The sequence below is a fragment of the Diachasma alloeum genome, unplaced genomic scaffold (genome assembly GCF_001412515.2).
Source record: "Diachasma alloeum isolate Michigan unplaced genomic scaffold, Dall2.0 Dall_scaffold_00192, whole genome shotgun sequence".
Lineage (NCBI taxonomy): Eukaryota > Metazoa > Arthropoda > Insecta > Hymenoptera > Braconidae > Diachasma > Diachasma alloeum.
The window spans coordinates 1,244,956-1,262,148 of NW_021680357.1; the positions used below are offsets into that span (position 1 = coordinate 1,244,956).

General features: G+C 37.9%; 1 protein-coding gene across 1 annotated transcript in view; it reads right to left on the reverse strand.

Moving 5' to 3' along the window:
* The window catches only part of LOC107048418 (transcription factor collier), a 116,702-nt gene that overhangs the window by 76,262 nt on the left and 23,247 nt on the right, over positions 1–17,193 (reverse strand). Inside the window, exons 4-5 of the mRNA XM_015271576.1 lie at positions 12,328–12,383; positions 2,108–2,181 (exon numbers count right to left, since the gene is read on the reverse strand). Of these exons, the coding sequence (XP_015127062.1) occupies positions 2,108–2,181; positions 12,328–12,383 (130 nt within the window). The remainder of the gene's footprint in view (positions 1–2,107; positions 2,182–12,327; positions 12,384–17,193) is intronic.

Below are 17,193 nucleotides of genomic sequence, written 5' to 3' on the forward strand. Positions count from 1 at the left end.
AGGGGGTGGATCGGCCCAGTTTGAGAGGGGTATGAGGAGAGTGAAAGAACGTCAAAAGTTTTTGAAGCAGAGACTGAAAACCACGTAGCCCCTGCGGAATTGCCCAAGGGATTCTGCAACTAGGGGCTAAGCAGAAGTCCCATAGGGCCAAAGTGAGTCAGCTACGGTGTATGTACCCATACATTGATGCATACAAGGCTCGTTATGTTTATGGTTTACTACCCGCTGGGGTGGACTCGAGAATGAATCTATACTGGCACGCGACGATTGGGGGGTGGGGGAGGGGGGAGGAGAATTTTGAACGGAAATCACCTGTTTAAAGAATTATAAAAATTATCCAGAAAATCACGGCAAATTTTAGTATACGAAAGGTCATTGAGGAGCGAAGTTTTAATTCAATGAAAAATATTTTTTGCGGATAAGTTACCCAGAAAAATGGTTCATTTGAAGAAAATAAAAATCTTTGCTTGGAATTTTGTAATTATTTCAAGAATGTCATTGTTGGAAATAAATGAACTTGTTCAGTTGTTTAATAGAAAAGGATTAAATTATTTCAAATAAACAATTTTGTAATTTCAAATAGGGAATTTATTCATTTCAAATCGAGTTATCTTATTTTTAAAATTTTTCAAAAAATTCGAAATTATATTTCATAGATATTTTCTAATAATTATTGCATTTTTCTCGTACAATTTTTTGAGTCAGTTTCAATCCCGGAGCGATAATAAATTATCAGTATCAAATAAATTTTTATCTATCTCCACGAAAAAATGTATTGAATTCAACTAAAAAAATTTCCTCAATATAAGAAAAATCTTTGTTTGTCATCGATTAAGAATTTATTTAGACCAAATAAAGATTATTAATAGTGGGAAAAAACATTGATTTAATATTAACAGAAACTCAATTCATGAGAATCATACAATACATGATTTGCTCATGTTCTGATTCCTATGCTCACTGAATAAGATTTTAATCATAATTACAATTGAATTCCTTCTAGAACACACTTTAGAGTGTGGATTTCAGAAATTCAATGTTTGTTAATACTCTGGTAAAAGTGCGTGCCCACACTGTTATCAATTTTTAGTTAGTTCACACGGTAATTCAATTAATCTGTTGTCCATCTCATTAATCTAATTCCGTGCTTAGAATATTGTCGTCTCGTGTTATCAGCACCAAATTAAAAATTAAAGCTTCATTTGGAATATTGAGTCACAGCTTCTCTTTATTCATATCAGAAATTTTGTATTTGGATATTAACCCTAAACTGGTCACCATGCGAGGGAATTGCCGCAACACGTCGTTTTATTCACCTTGCCATCGACTGGTCGACCGGAAAAATTTGAGAAAAATTGAATTCGTCAATTGAAGTATCTGGAAAATTCTAGTATTTTTTTTTCAATATTGTATCCTTAATTCTGGGAGAAAAAAAATTATTTCCTACAGGTGAACAATTTTTTCCCGTGTTAAATGAAATTGCCTGTTGCGCGACGTTGCTGGGAACTCGCTAAACGCGCCCGGGAAGTGTAGAGTGGATTCGGCAACGCTGGAGCCTAAATAACACGGCGGCACTCTCCCGCGAAGGTGACTAAAGTCGCATTTTCCCGTCAGGTGACCAGACTAGGGTTAATATTATTTGTTCAACGTGAAAAAATCGATCATCATTTTCACTATATTGCATTCAGATTCTCCTATCCTTAACGTAAAAAATGTGAGATAGTCTCATAATTCTAGCTATTAATTCTAATCAACTTCGTTCGAAGAAAACCTCAGTAAACGCAATACTAAGAAAGTAGAATTATTCTATTTTCCTCTCACCTAAATGATTTGAACAATTATGATTCGTTTATTCGTGTTTCATAGAATGGTATTTAATTCTCTTTTGTTTGTCAGGCGGGTTTCATGAAAATTCGACGCAAGACGATTGCACTCATGAAAACCGCCTTACTTTCTCCATGCGTTCGAGATATTGCCCATGCTTTTTTTAAAGGACGACTACATCATTCGTCTGGGTCTACTATTAGTAAATCCCAATTTCTGCACAAATCACCCTCATTTGGTAATTGTCTCCCAACTTTCTCTCGACATACTTCACCAGACTCACCTGCACATGACTTCGTGGGTCAGCAAAACCCGGCACATCTCCGGGTTTTTGTCCTGTCCCTCGTACATTATTGCCTGAAATCAGAAAAATGAAAATTAATCACTGTCTATTGAACACGACAAACTGACACATCTAAACAAGCAATTTGGTTGCATCCCAGTGCATGCTTGGACAGTCGCGAGAGTGCGTAGACAGAGGGAAGCAACCCCACTGGCATCGGCTAAGCCCTGGGCGTTGCAAGCAAATCCGTTAAGCCTCCTTCACAGCCTCCTGATTGATTTTTATTTAATGACAACACATTGTGCCGGACTTGTATTCATGTATTTATACTGGGTGGTGGGTTGTGGAGGGAAGCCATTGGATTACCGGGGAGGGTTCGGAAAAAGATTGAGACTGGCTCCTTTGATCTTGCCTCTGCTACCAGTCGAGTTGAACCTCGCACAACTCGGGCTTCTGTTTTTCGTACTCTGTCCGACAAACGTGAACTCATAAAAGTGTAATCGAAACGTTTACAACTATTTGCTCGAATTATCCGGCAAACATTCGCATATTTATATTCATTCGAGCCCTCCTAAACCCATCGCCTCAATTCAATCCGCAAAAATTGAATTTCTATTAAGCCGGCACACAAACCGGGGTGCATGAAATATTTATGAAAAACGAAATAACTGAATTGACGAGTAAACGAACGAGGAGGTTCACCTCTCCCTGACGATAAGTAAATCAGAGGTAACACGAAGGGCGGTAAAAGCGGGTAAAAGCAACCCTCTGAAAAGCGATGCGCGTCGGACAAAATAGAGGAAGATGAGGATTCATGTGGCTGAAGGTTACGGCTGTATCGAGCGCTTTCGTGTGATTCAGTCATTTGACGGGGGGTTATGATAAAAAGTCAGGCGAGACTCGTTTACGTACTCCAAATAATTAACGTAAACGGTGGATTTTTTTTTGCCGGGACATTTTCGTTGAATGGTTGATTAAGTTTACGAAATTGTTTGGGAAAATTGGAGGATTAATTTGAGACTTTATTCAGAACATTTGGATGTGCGATCTGCGATAACGAATATCGCAGCACCCCAATCTAACACCTCCGCGATATCCTGATTATCGAATACATCAGACAATTCATATCTCGTCTCATTGATAAATTTCCACAAAACCTTGATTCAGACCTAAATCTTCTTGTCGACAAACTCACCCCCTACAAAATTTGAAGATGGTCAACACGCCGTAAATAAACTTTCGGGGACTTGTTCCCTCGATACTCCTCATGGCATAGTTTTTTTTTCTTTCATTCTTACATTTTTCGCTGCTCAACATATTCTGCTTTTTTTCCCCATACGCTTTAAGGGGAGACTACTAGGAGTTTTGAAAGCTGTGGGTTATTGGAGTGAGATTTTTCGTACGTTGAAGGTCGATTATATAGATCTGAAAACGAATAATTAGTGCAAAACCAAATTTTTTTATTGTTTGTTTGCCCGAAAACACTTAAAATGCTCCCCATAATTTTTATATTATATCATACGCCAGGTTCATATTGGAGCCACACGTCAGTAATATTTTTAATCCTTCTATCAGGGCATCTAGTAAGAAATTAATTTCTGAAAATCACTTCTTGTAACATTACGCTTAGGGAAGAAACGTGACCGTGTGAACTTTGATCGAGATGTTGCATGGATTAGAAACTCAAGCTATTGAAAAAAAACCACAAGCCATTTACTTTAGACTATGGAGAATCTATCGCCGGCGAGAACACGTAGGGGACCGGGCCATATAGGCGTGATATCTTCGATTGAGTTTCGAATTCCTCTAAAAAAAATTTGACCGTCATTACGAGTCGAGCAACGCGACAACACCGCACAACAGCTGATCGAGGTCGGTAAAGTCGGTGACGATAATTCAGTGCTGGAAGCGTATGGCCACGTATAACACACACAACATTCATCTCACTGTTGCAACCCCACTACTAGCCGAAGCGTGCGACGTTGCCGGATCAAAATTCGACTGTTACCACCGCAGTCACAAGTCCCCCATTATTTATGAACACTTTCTTTAATTATTGTTGTTGAGACCGCAAAAGTACGCCATAACACTTCTAAATTGATGAGAAAAATAATTTGTAACGTGAATGATTTATTTAGTCAATTTTATTTTTATTTTCAGCTGAGTTGTCTACTTGAAAGGTTAGACATCCTTAAAGACGTCCTAATTTAAGATGTCAAACTCAAAAATGTCTCTTAATGGCCCCTTTTAAAAATGTCTTAATGTCTCAATTCAACTGTCCGAAATAACCGTCTGTTTACGTCCCCCGAAAGAATTACTCCGAATGCATTTTGTTTACCGCCCGACAGTTTGAACCACATACCCCCTTTATAAAAACATTTTTACATTATTTACCGAGCAGTTTGCAGCAATCGTACGAATATAATACGCGCAAATTGCGGAGATAGGAATTGTAAAAAAAAACTTGCACAGTAATGACTAGTCAAATACGTAGGTGGGAAAAGAGCACGAGCCCTGTGAACCTGACAGTCCTACATATCGCACTTTATACCCATGAACATGCGATTCTGTTTGTCCAAGCGTCTATTACGTCGACAGGCCGTCTGTTTTGTTTATACACCATCCCTCCGCGGCACCGCACGAACAATTTCAAGTAATTACTTCTGCTCTTACGCGCTTTCCCGGAACCATTCGACTTTCCTTATTTTTCCTTTTTTACATCCCATTAAGAGCGATAATGAAGCTCTTGTGGGGGAAAAAATGTTGTCGTAAAACATCTTCGTGGGAATGCCCGTAATGAAGGGAAAATGTTTATGATGCGAATAAAAGACGTTCACCCGACGTTTTGAATTCTGCTGAAATGACTTGCCGATGGATTATCCTCAAAAGAGGCGGTCAATTAAGCACCTGATGCTGGGTTACTTTGCACTGAGAGGAATCCGGCCTTTGGGAAAATTTTCAAGAGTGAAGTTTCTGTTCCAAAACCGTGTCCTCGAATGAAAGATTTCGCCTTAAAATCGATTGTTTGCATTCTTGTAAATCTGGAAGAGCACCATTAAGTCTCGCCCTCTTTGGAATAAACTCGTTCACCTCTATTCCAACAGCATCGGGAATCAATTTGAGAATTTATTCTTTTCATCCAATGTTCTGTAGACATTGAAATCAGAGACGCATTTACAGGCCATGATGAGTATTAATTTTGAATGCTGACGCTCTGGAATCAGATGCTTTTGCGTTTGAATTAGTGTTTCGAAAATTGTGCTCAATTCAAGGGCGCAGACATTTGAAACAACATCAGATGGTCAAAGAATATCAGTCCAGACCCTTCTAGCACCAACTTTACACCCGAGTACAACTCGAATGACCTTCGTCCCATTCTAAAGATCGGGAATCCCTTTAAAATGACGCAGAGATGATCAAAGTTCACGCTGTCAATCTCGAATTACTGACCATTGAAGGCGGTCCGTCTCACTCCAATTCTGACTATCGAGGGATTTTCTCATTCGAATAAGAGATGAAAGGGCTTATGGTTCGACTGTCGATCGACGTCCAAAGTGAGTAATTATTCCATTTTCATGGCATTAATTTAATGTTCATTCGGAGGGCTATCCATCTGAAATCAATTCGAAATCACGTGAAATAATTGAATTTGTGTAGAGTCATTCACGTAGTTTTTATTATTCAAAAATCGATTGTTTTTCGTGAATTATTAGAGGAGAGTGGAGCAAAATCGGCGGTTTTTTATCGTCAATCACTCGAACACCCTTCACCCTATTCTAAAAATTGGGAAACTCTTGAAAATCCTAGTGAGCAAAAGTAGAATTTTTATGTTCCTGGTGTGGACCTCAGGAGGATCACTCCAATTCTGGCTATCGAGGGATTTTCTCATTCGAATAAGAGATGAAAGGGCTTATGGTTCGACTGTCGATCGACGTCCAAAGTGAGTAATTATTCCATTTTCATGGCATTAATTTAATGTTCATTCGGAGGGCTATCCATCTGAAATCAATTCGAAATCACGTGAAATAATTGAATTTGTGTAGAGTCATTCACGTAGTTTTTATTATTCAAAAATCGATTGTTTTTCGTGAATTATTAGAGGAGAGTGGAGCAAAATCGGCGGTTTTTTATCGTCAATCACTCGAACACCCTTCATCCTATTCTAAAAATTGGGAAACTCTTGAAAATCCCAGTAAGCAAAAGTAGAGTTTTTATATGTTCCTGGTGCGTACTTCAAGAGTCTAACTTCAATTCTGACTATCGAGAGATTTTCTCATTTAAATCAGAAGTGAAAGGGCTTATGTTTGATTTCGACTGTCGATCGACGTTTAAAATGAGGAATTATTTTATTTTCGTGGCATTGATTTCATGTTCATTGCTTTCCCAGTACGAGCCCTCGCTTTTCCTCGTACACAGCAATTCCCGATTGATGTTCCCCCGATGGATATCGCCATGCGGGTTATGTTGGCTGGTGAGTCTCCAAGGAGTGCCACCAGGGGCTCACTGGTGGGCTCTCTTATCCCATCCGAGAGGGGAGGGGAAATGTGGCGCGAGGTCAGGCAACGACGGCGAAGACGACGTCGAGACGCGTCCTGAGGGTGCGACCAGTCAGCAACGGCCCCACGGGGGCCCTCCTCCGATGCCACTTCCCTTCTTACATATCTCAAGTCCCAGAAGGTACACTTGAGTCCCCACTGCCACCCAATTCCCACGGGAATTACTTACTGTGGACTAATAACGAAGTGACTCGAACCGGCCGGCCGAGTCTCATTAGGACCCGACGTACGCGATTGCACATCGCGTACGTCGGGTTTTAAAACTGCAAGAAATAAGGGAAAAGATATATTACTCGTGATAAAGTTTTAGTTCGAGAGTTGAATGCCAATCTGTCGACTTATGACGCTGGGTGATGGCTAGAAGGAATTCATCGACAACCGGTTTTCGTGTATTGGCAAATCGTTATTACGAATATTATTTCGAGAATTTTTGCGGAATTAAGGAGCCAAATAGTTCATTTCGTTCCATTACGTGAGAATGTTTTAACCCTAGTCTGGTCACCTGACGAGAAAATGCGACTTTAGTCACCTTCGCGGGAGAGTGCCGCCGTGTTATTTATGCTCCAGCGTTGCCGAATCCACTCTACACTTCCCGGGCGCGTTTAGCGAGTTCCCAGCAACGTCGCGCAACAGGCAATTTCATTTAACACGGGAAAAAATTGTTCACCTGTTGGAAATAATTTTTTTTCTCCCAGAATTAATGATACAATATTGAAAAAATAATACTAGAATTTTCCAGATACTTCAATTGACGAATTCAATTTTTCTCAAATTTTTCCGGTCAACCAGTCGATGGCAAGGTGAATAAAACGACGTGTTGCGGCAATTCCCTCGCATGGTGACCAGTCTAGGGTTAAGTGATTTCAGGATTTCAAGTGATTTCACATTTTGCGTTTTATCGATTTTTTGAGGATTATTATCGGAAGGGTCAAACGGTTATGAGGGTCAGACGAAAGAGACGGGCAAAGTTATTTGACCCTTAGGCTTGTGTTCCTCGTCTCTCCCGTTTGCCTCTTATAACCCTTTGACGCTTCTGATTACTCGCTGATTCCATGATTCCATGTTATTTCACTGATTACAAGTGATTGTATGTAATTTTCGTCCTTTAATTTTTGAAAAATGGGAATTTGAAGGGTTGAATAAGTTGTGGGGGCAGAGTAATTCGACCGTTAGGGTCGTTATTTATATATTTCGGTTGCGAGTGAATAATTTTCTTTAGTTGATTCGAATAAACTATTTTAAAACCAACGGAACTAATGGGTAATTACAATGCTTTCTTTGAACTGTTGATTTTTTCAGGGATTTCAAGTGATTTGCAAATTTTGCCTTTCACGTGTTATGTTATGTGACCTTCAGGGTCATTTTGCTCATCCTCTGTTTGACCCTTTCATCCTTGAGACCGTCTGATCTGAGAAAATCACCTGAAACGCCCTGAAATTTACTGATTTCATTCGACTTTGACTGATCTCATACAAGAATTACCCCTCCGGATAATGAACGATTTGAAAAAAATATTCATTTTACTAAGAACTATGAGACGAAGTGAAGATCAATACCCGAGATTGTCATCCAAATGGCACCAGTAATGATTTCCATCGCGAATCGATTCCCAAAGTCCCCTGGGAATGTTTTTGAGATGGGGGAGGGCAGAGGGAGAAGAAAGTTCTTCCAGTTTGATACATGCCGCCAAACAAAACACAACAGTAGCTCCCCTTGCCATCAGCACTGGGACGCCCCCCTCTGCAGGATCGGGTCTCTTTTATTTCTCCTTATCTGTCGGGGATTAGCTTATCTCTTCGGCTTATTATTTCCTTGATCCACGTTCAAACACCCATATTTCAGACTTATTGCGGGGGGTGAATATGAGGTCTGATTTTTAGATAGCGCGATTCGATGTACTCCGGAAGTTTTTGTAAACATGTTGGAGGAATATTTGGTGTTTCGCGCACGGAGAGAAAGGTTGGATAAAAATTACATGGAAAATCGGGGCAAATTTTACTGTACGAAAGGTAATTGGGGAGCGAAATATAATTTAATGAACAAATACCGGTATGAAATAACGCGTCGTGACAATTCAGAAAAATCAGAAAAATTCAGAGAAAAATTGAAAATTTATATAATTTTGTTTCCAAATGTTCATGTTCCACTAAAAATTCAATCAAGATGTGAAATTTTCATCTCACTTTCACTGAAAATTCATGAATTTCCTCGAATTCTGCCAAAAACTTGAAATTTCCTAACCATTTTTCCCCTAAATCGCATTCAATGTCGCTTGCATAAGAATTAGTACCATATTTTCCACGATCAACTTGAGATTTTTAAAAGTTTCAATTCAAGACTTGAAAACCTCAATAGGAAACTTGCAACAAAGTCTCAACTTGACACTTGAAAATCTCTATTTGATCCTTTCGAAATCTTAATTTAAGATCTGTGAAATCTCACAATAAGGATTTTTTTCTGGGTACAAGGCACGATGTTTCTACAATGGACTTGACCTTGGAGGGAATTATAAGGTAGACGAGTTATAAATTGAGAAGGAAAAATGGTGATTGCAGGAGCAGCCAGAGAAAAGGGTGCGAAATATTTGGATTCAGGAGTGAAGCTAACCATAAAGCTAGCCAATTATCGCGGATTTATAACCAAGAGTTCAGGCTTTGGGCGATGATTTAACTGATATAATTTCAATCCAAGGGTTGTGATTTTTTCTTATGGACTGTAGCTATTATTCCGCGTATCTAACATGAATTAAGTGATCCGATTGATTAGATTTTCCAGACGAAAAATCGAGGACATTTTCTAAATCAAATAAATAAGTTTATTTAAATAGTACGAAATAAAGTATTTATTTCATTTAAGAATTTTTCGTTATTTGAGGTTCTGTTCATACTCAATCAATGGTTTTTTCATTATTAATAAATATTTATTTGATCCAAATAAATTCTTCATTAATAATAAATGAAAATTTTTCTTAAATTAAGAAAATTTCTTCATTTGAATTGAATACATTTTTTCTTTGAACTTAATAAAAATTAATTTGATACAATTAAATCCTTTCTTTTAAAACAAATAAACAAGTTTATTAATTTTTAATAACGACATTCTGCAAACAAGTAAAAAATATCAAATATAGATTTCTATTCGGTCTCAAATTGAACAAAAACCATGATTTTGAGAAATCCGTTCATTCCACATTCAAAAATTCACAATCCTTCTCATTCCGTGCAGTGGATCAATGACAACATCGACTTGATGAAGAAAATTCAAATGATATTGGGAATCGTCTCTGCCTACGCAAAGGACCATCGGTTTAGTAATTTAATCAGCTAAAACTAACATCCATTCTCCCTCCCGCCCCTTCGCCCCTGTCTCGCTCTTCAGGACGCGACCGAGCGACTCGCCAAGATGATTTAATCTGCTAAAACGTCGCAGTCGACTATTCGATACAAAATAATTTAAGAAAGTGACGGACACAGAGAAAAGAGAATTTTTGATTTTCAAGAATGTGTGCCTGATACCAGAAACATGTCACTGATTTTTAGAAATCTATAACGAATTATTGCTGATACCGTAGACTGATCAGAATAACCCTATAGTCATGAGTGATTTCTATCACTGATATTTGATGATGGATTAATAAAAATTATAAAACCTATTCTATTCTTTGTAAAAAAAAGCATGAGCAATACCTCGAACAAACGGAGAAAGTAAGGCGGTTTTCATGAGTACAATCGTCTTGCGTCGAATTTTCATGAGGCCCGCCTGATAAACAAAAGAGAATTGAATACCATTCTATGAAACACGAATAAACGAATCATAATTATCCAAATCATTTAGGTCAGAGGAAAATAGAATAATTCTACTTTCTTAATATTGCGTTTACTAAGGTTTTCTTCGAACAAAGTTGATTAGAATTAATAGCTAGAATTATGAGATTATCTCAGATTTTTGACGTTAAGGGTAGGAGAATCTGAATGCAATATAGTGAAAATGATGATCGATTTTTTCACTTTGAACAAATAATATTAATATCCAAAATTTCTTAATACAAAATTTCTGATATGAATAAAAAGAAGCTGTGACTCAATCTTCCAAATGAAGTTTTAATTTTTAATTTGGTGCTGAAAGCACGAGATGACAATATTCTAAGCACTGAATCATATTGATGAGATGAACAACAGATTAATTGAATTACCGTGTGAACTAACTAAAAATTGATAACAATGTGGGCACGCACTTTTACCAGAGTATCAACAAACATTGAATTCCAGAAATTCACACTCTAAAGTGTGTTCTAGAAGGAATTGAATTGTAATTATCATTAAAATCTTATTCAGTGAGCATAGGAATTAGAACATGAGCAAATCAGTTATTGTAATATGAAAATTTAACAGCTGCTAAATTGAAACATGATTCTCATCAGTCGTATTGCTTTTTGCAGTGAGAATGATTATAAACAATCGATTAAATGGAATTCGGTTTCCCGATTTGGTGTCCCGCGAGGTGTGAAAGGGTAGAAGAATGGTTTTGTCGGAGTAGTCACCCTCGAAGGACACAAAAGGAAGCCATTTCGATATCTCGATGGCAATATTTACGTTTGCCAAGGTTATGATCCCCTCCTTCGTTATCACCGGTCTCGATCGCCGTCTGACCGAGAGGGTAACACGTGGTTCTCGTGGGCTCACCACGAGGTTGCGAGGCGAAAGGCAGGGGGGGAGAACGATTAAAGAGAGGACGAAATCGGCCACGTGGCGGTGATAACGCAGGATGGGTTGAGTGGAGAGACCGCGTCGCCGCGCGCATTGCCGCCTCCTGGGGTGATTCGAGGGGTAGGAATCAACCCCCCGGAAAATTAAGTGCTTGTTCTGTTGACGATAACGCTTGCACAGGCAACAAGGCGATGATGTGGGAGAGTCTGAGTGCAATATTTTTGGTGAAGTATGAGAACGAAAAGATTGAGGAAGAAATGAAGTGAGGGGGTAAGAACTCCATCATTGGGGGACACAATGACTTAGAAATAAAGTGGATTTCACGTAACTTCGAATGAACATCAAATTAATGCGACGAAAATTGAGATCGACAGTGAAATTTGAACGTTTCTGCGTCATTTTCAAGAGATTCTCAATCTTTAAAATGGCATGAATGTCGTTCGAGTTATTGACGATAAAAAACAGTCGATTTTGCCCCACTCTTCTCTAATAATTCCCAAAAAAGAACCAATTTCTGAATAATAAAAATTATTTGAAGGACTCTACACAAATTTGACAATTTCACGTGATCTCGAATTGATTTCAAATTTATAGCCCTTCGGATGAACATCAAATTATTGCCATGGAAATGGAATAATTCCTCACTTTGGACGTCGATCGACAGTCGAACCATAAGCCCTTTCACCTCTGATTCAAATGAGAAAATCCCTTGATAGTCAGAATTGGAGTGAGACGGACCGCATTCAATGGTCAATAATTCGAGATTGACAGAGTGAAATTTGATCATCTCTGCGTCATTTTCAAGGGATTCCCGACAGAGACGCCACTTTTGAAAATTTTCCCAAAGGCCGGACTCCTCTCAGTGCAAAGTAACTCAGCATCCGAGGCTTAATTGACTGCCTCTCTGAGGGATAATCCCGGCCTACTTTAATATATGATAACTGTGGCGGATTCTTACCTGTTTAGTAGATGAATCGATGAGCCTAACGTAAATATCCTGCTCCTGCCGGTGACCTGCAAAAATAACGAAACCCTGTAATTAATCAGCAATAGACAATAATTACATAGCAACTCTAATTCATTATCCCGATGAAAGTATTAATGAGTGTCGCGCGGCAGAGCGACAACTCGACGATAAGAAAAGATGAAGTGCCCATCCAATCCCCATAAGAGGCCCGTCTCAAGAGGATACCTATTTTTGCCGCCTTGCCAACCAATCTTTTTATCTTAGGTATAACTAACTCCACCACCTTTCTCAACTCTTCCGTCTTTATATTCTTTCTCGCGTATTTCAATCGGTGGTGATCGTTTTAAAATCGCGTCAAGTGGCACTTCCCGCGGGACGAATTGAATATTTCACGGCAAATGAGGGGGGGACATCAGTTGGGTGACAAAGTTGATGACAAAAAGTTGAATATTAGGGAAGCACTTGGTGAGAACGAGTTCCAGGTGGCATCCCACAGGACGGGTTCATGCACGGAATCAACATTTTGAAATTTTTTTAGAAATTATTTTAATGGAATTTTTTTTTTATTAAAAAATTTTTTTTTCTAGAAGTGTTTGGAAAACAGGAATTTTGAAGTTTTAAAGAAGATTTGACAATTTTATTGCATTTTTCAAAAATATTGGGGAATTGTGAAAATGAGTTTTGCGAAAAAATTCAATTTTTTGAAACTTGAGATATTTTGGGAACTTGGGATTTCGCCGATTTTGTTAATGTAATTCGAGCATTTTTAATTTCATGCACAAATTATAGGATTTTTAGTTAATTCTCAAGATTGGGGAAATATTGCTACAAATATTTTTTGCAAACTTTGTCATTTTCAAATATTTAAAACTTACAAAACTTTGAAAACCTTCAAACTTTTGCAATTTTAAAAATTTGGAAAATTGAAACATTTTTTTAGATAGAAAATTTGAGAAATTTAAAAATTTCGAACGTTTTGAAAAATTTGAAATTTCAACAAATTTGAAAACCTAAAAAGAAAATCAGAAAAAAATTTTAATTAAAAATTTTTAAATATTAAAAAAAAAATTGAAAACTCCATGAAGTTGGCAATAAAAAATGTTATCCATCAAAACAAAGTTTCAAGAGCTTTAAAGAAACATTAAATAATTTTCTCGCCAGTTGAAAAAAATTTCCAAAAAGTTCTAAAAATTTTCCGAAAGTCGATGAACGTCGCTTTCTTGAGAACAACCGTAGATTACACTTGCCCGTAGGGTGGATTCAAAGTGGGGTAATCCCATACGTGTACAGTATTTTCGGGATGGTGGAGATACCTCGTGGCTTTCGGTCCGTGCACCTAAGCCACGTAATCCCGATATAAGACTGCGAGGGTCCTGGGGATAGTGCCGAGAACTGTTGGTCCAACGCGTAGATACGTATACACCGGTGGTGCCTACACTACATAACGTTACCGCGGATTACGCTGGCCAGACTGGAACTGGCTCACAAATTACCTCGAGAAACCGCGGTGGCTTACCGGAAGTTACCCGGCAGACGACACTGACCGGTTGGAGCATCTTCCCGATATATTGACAATCGTGAATTGCGATATGATCCGTGTTCAAATTTGCAATTTGAGCAGATCCACGTCAAATCAGGCCACTGAGAAAAAGCAATTCTAATATCTAAAACATATTTACGTGGGACAAGCTTGCTTCAATAGTATATTTCGATACAAGTGCGACGGGCTGGCCACGAGTGTGAAGTTGGCGGCCCGAGGCCTGCCAATCACACGAGTTAAAACACCCCGTCGCACGTGTATCCGAACTATATTTTTCATCACGCTGTGACGAAAAGTGAACTTTTCGGCACGCTCCGCGTGCCTAAAAGTCCAATTTCCGCCACATTGTGATGAAAAATATTGTTTGTAACTCGTGAAAAAATGTTTTTTAGCTCGTGATATAAACCTCCCACTCGCCAAAAAACACTTTTTTGCACTCGTTACGAAATATAATTTTTTGTTAGTGATGTTACGTTCAGCGAGTGCCGAACTGTGCCATTTTTCGTTTACTAGTAAACGAAAAGGCACTTTTCGACACGGGCTGAACGTAGCAGCAGTGACAAATTAGTATAGTTCGTAACGAGTGCAAAAAAAGTGTTTTTTGGCGAGTGGGAGGTTTATATCACGAGCCGAAGGCGAGTGATATAATCCCACGAGCTAAAATAGTTATTTTCATCACAAGGTCCACAAAGTATTTTCTGACGAAAGTGGCTTTGTAGGCCGAGCCGAAGGCGAGGCCTATAATCACATTCGTCAGAAAATACTTTTGGACCGTGTGATGAATGCAATTTTTCGTCAGAAGGCCCGTAAACCGCGATCAAACCGAGCGAAGTGAGGTTAGAATCGCGGTTTATCGGGTCTTCTCACGAAAAATATTTTTCCACGAGTTACGAACAATATTTTTCATCACAATGTGGCGGAAATTGGACTTTTAGGCACGCGGAGCGTGCCGAAAAGTTCACTTTTCGTCACAGCGTGATGAAAAATATTTTTGTACTCAAGTATGATTTTGTCGCAAATGAACTCACACGGAGAAAAATTTTTGATGAAAATTATCCTACCGTTCTATAAAAGTGTATCATGAGCAATGATAGGCACCATCTATCATGATTACCGTTAAATTGTAAAGTTCCCAATTTTCAACATAAATCTTACAATTTTTAATATTAAATTCAGATGACGAAAAAAAGAAATACGACACCACGAGGATATCTATTGGAAATTGAATTGTATATGATGTTCAATTTTCAATAGATTGAAAATTCAGAGAAGTTATTACCTGAATTTTGAAAATGTTCAAGGTTTTTCAGTACTGTATGGGCCTCAAAATCGAGAATTACTTGCATATTCAAGAAATTAACTGATTCGTCAATGAAGAATTCTATAGAAATTTTATGTAACTTTGTCGTTGTTAAAAATTTCAAGCTTTTTCCCTTGAAATTTCAAGAGCAATTTTCTAACGGTATAGCAAATTTTTCTCTCAGTCTAGACAAAAAAAATCTCTGCTGAGGAGTTTCGTCTCACTTCCTTTCTGAAAAGATGGCTATTAGACAAAAATTTTGGAAACAAAATTGAAAAATATTGATAATTGAGGGAGTTATGATTTTTTTTAAATTTCTAGTTTTTCTTCGTGATTTTTGTTTCTTAAAAATTGACCGCAATATCTCCGTATTTTCAAGCTATCAAATCGCCCTTTGAGATATGCAAAGAACATGAAAAACTTTTCAAAATGAAACGTCATACATAGCATAATCTTCAGCTTGACGGGTTTTACACAAGAAAAAGTTTTTTGTGTCGTAAATTACCTAAAAACTCATTTTTTTTAAACAGAAATTTTCACCATTGTCACTAAAATGACAAGAATTCTGGCGCCAATTAGACTTTGTCTTTCGCCGTAGTTCGGCGGTTATCAATTATTTCAATGAGACAATTACTAAAAATGACCGTAAATCTATGATTCATGCAATTATCTACAAACAAGTGAATATTCAATTCAATATTTCCAAATGGTGGAGGTTGGACTGATTAAATCTTCCATTATCCATCTATATCGATGGTGAAATCAGATAAATAATTTTTCACTCAAAAAATCCTACCAAAAATGCATATAATACAGTAAAAAAATAAGGAGGTTCGAAAATTTCGGAGACATCCCTAACTCTGACCCTTATTGTGGCCCTGATGATGCTATTGAGAATGAATTATTATCTCAATTTCTCCAATATGTTCATATCTCCACAGGTTCATTTGAAGTCATGTGGGCTCTCATGGAAAAATATATAAAAAATATATATAATAAAAATATATAATATATATAATAATAATATTATTATTATCATATATAATACATAAAAATATATATAACATTTATATAAAATAAATATGAAGCCTATATAAATTCATATTTTATATAACTTTTATACATAAATCAGGCCAATTCCATATATAAAATATATAATTTTCCGAATATATATTTTTCCGTATAGGGGAGTCAAATCCTTAAAAAATAAAAAGAGTCTCACGGCAAAAGGCGTTGGAGTTTTTTGTGAATAATAAAAATCTGAATTTTTCAAAAGAGGTAAATCATTCCATCATTTTTTTTTCTATATGTATAATACGAACACCTAAACATACCCAAGAAGATTGAGGGGGGCTAAGCCCCCCTGGTGTTAGCGAGCGAAGTGAGCGGGGGGGCGAAGCCCCCTCCTAAATCACAAAAATTTTTTTACTCAAGACAGATACGCGAATGTCACTTTCACCTCGTCACTCCTACACCAACTCTCATCTATCAGCTCTGAATATTTTCCCTCCTTGCAAAACCAAAACAAGCATTTCAAAGACCCCACGACCGCCCCTCCCGCCTCAATTTGTCTCTCCTCCTCAGGTAGTCGTGCAAAATATTTCCTGCATGAAACTTTCATAAAGGCACCGAAAACACGAATGCATCACCGTTCACCGTATAAATCAGCACACACACAGACACTTGTGACTGAGAGGCCCCCAAGTTGATGCCGATAAACTCTAAAAGGGAATAAGCAACTTCGAGTTGTTATGGAAGACCGATTGAATTGTTTTTTTCATGAATTCGTTGAATTTTCTATCGCATCATCGGAACTACATCAACTGTTTCAGTGGTGAGGAAAAAAAACATTATTTGCCGTTCATATCGAAAAATTAATGATTGTCACAGGACAGGACAGCTGTCCTATTGCTTGTTGGTTTGTGCTATTCATTAGTAAATTTCTTGCTGATCAAATGTTAGCGACCATAGATGGCAGTTTGGATCTCTCAGGCTGGTATGCCCCCCCCCCCCCCCC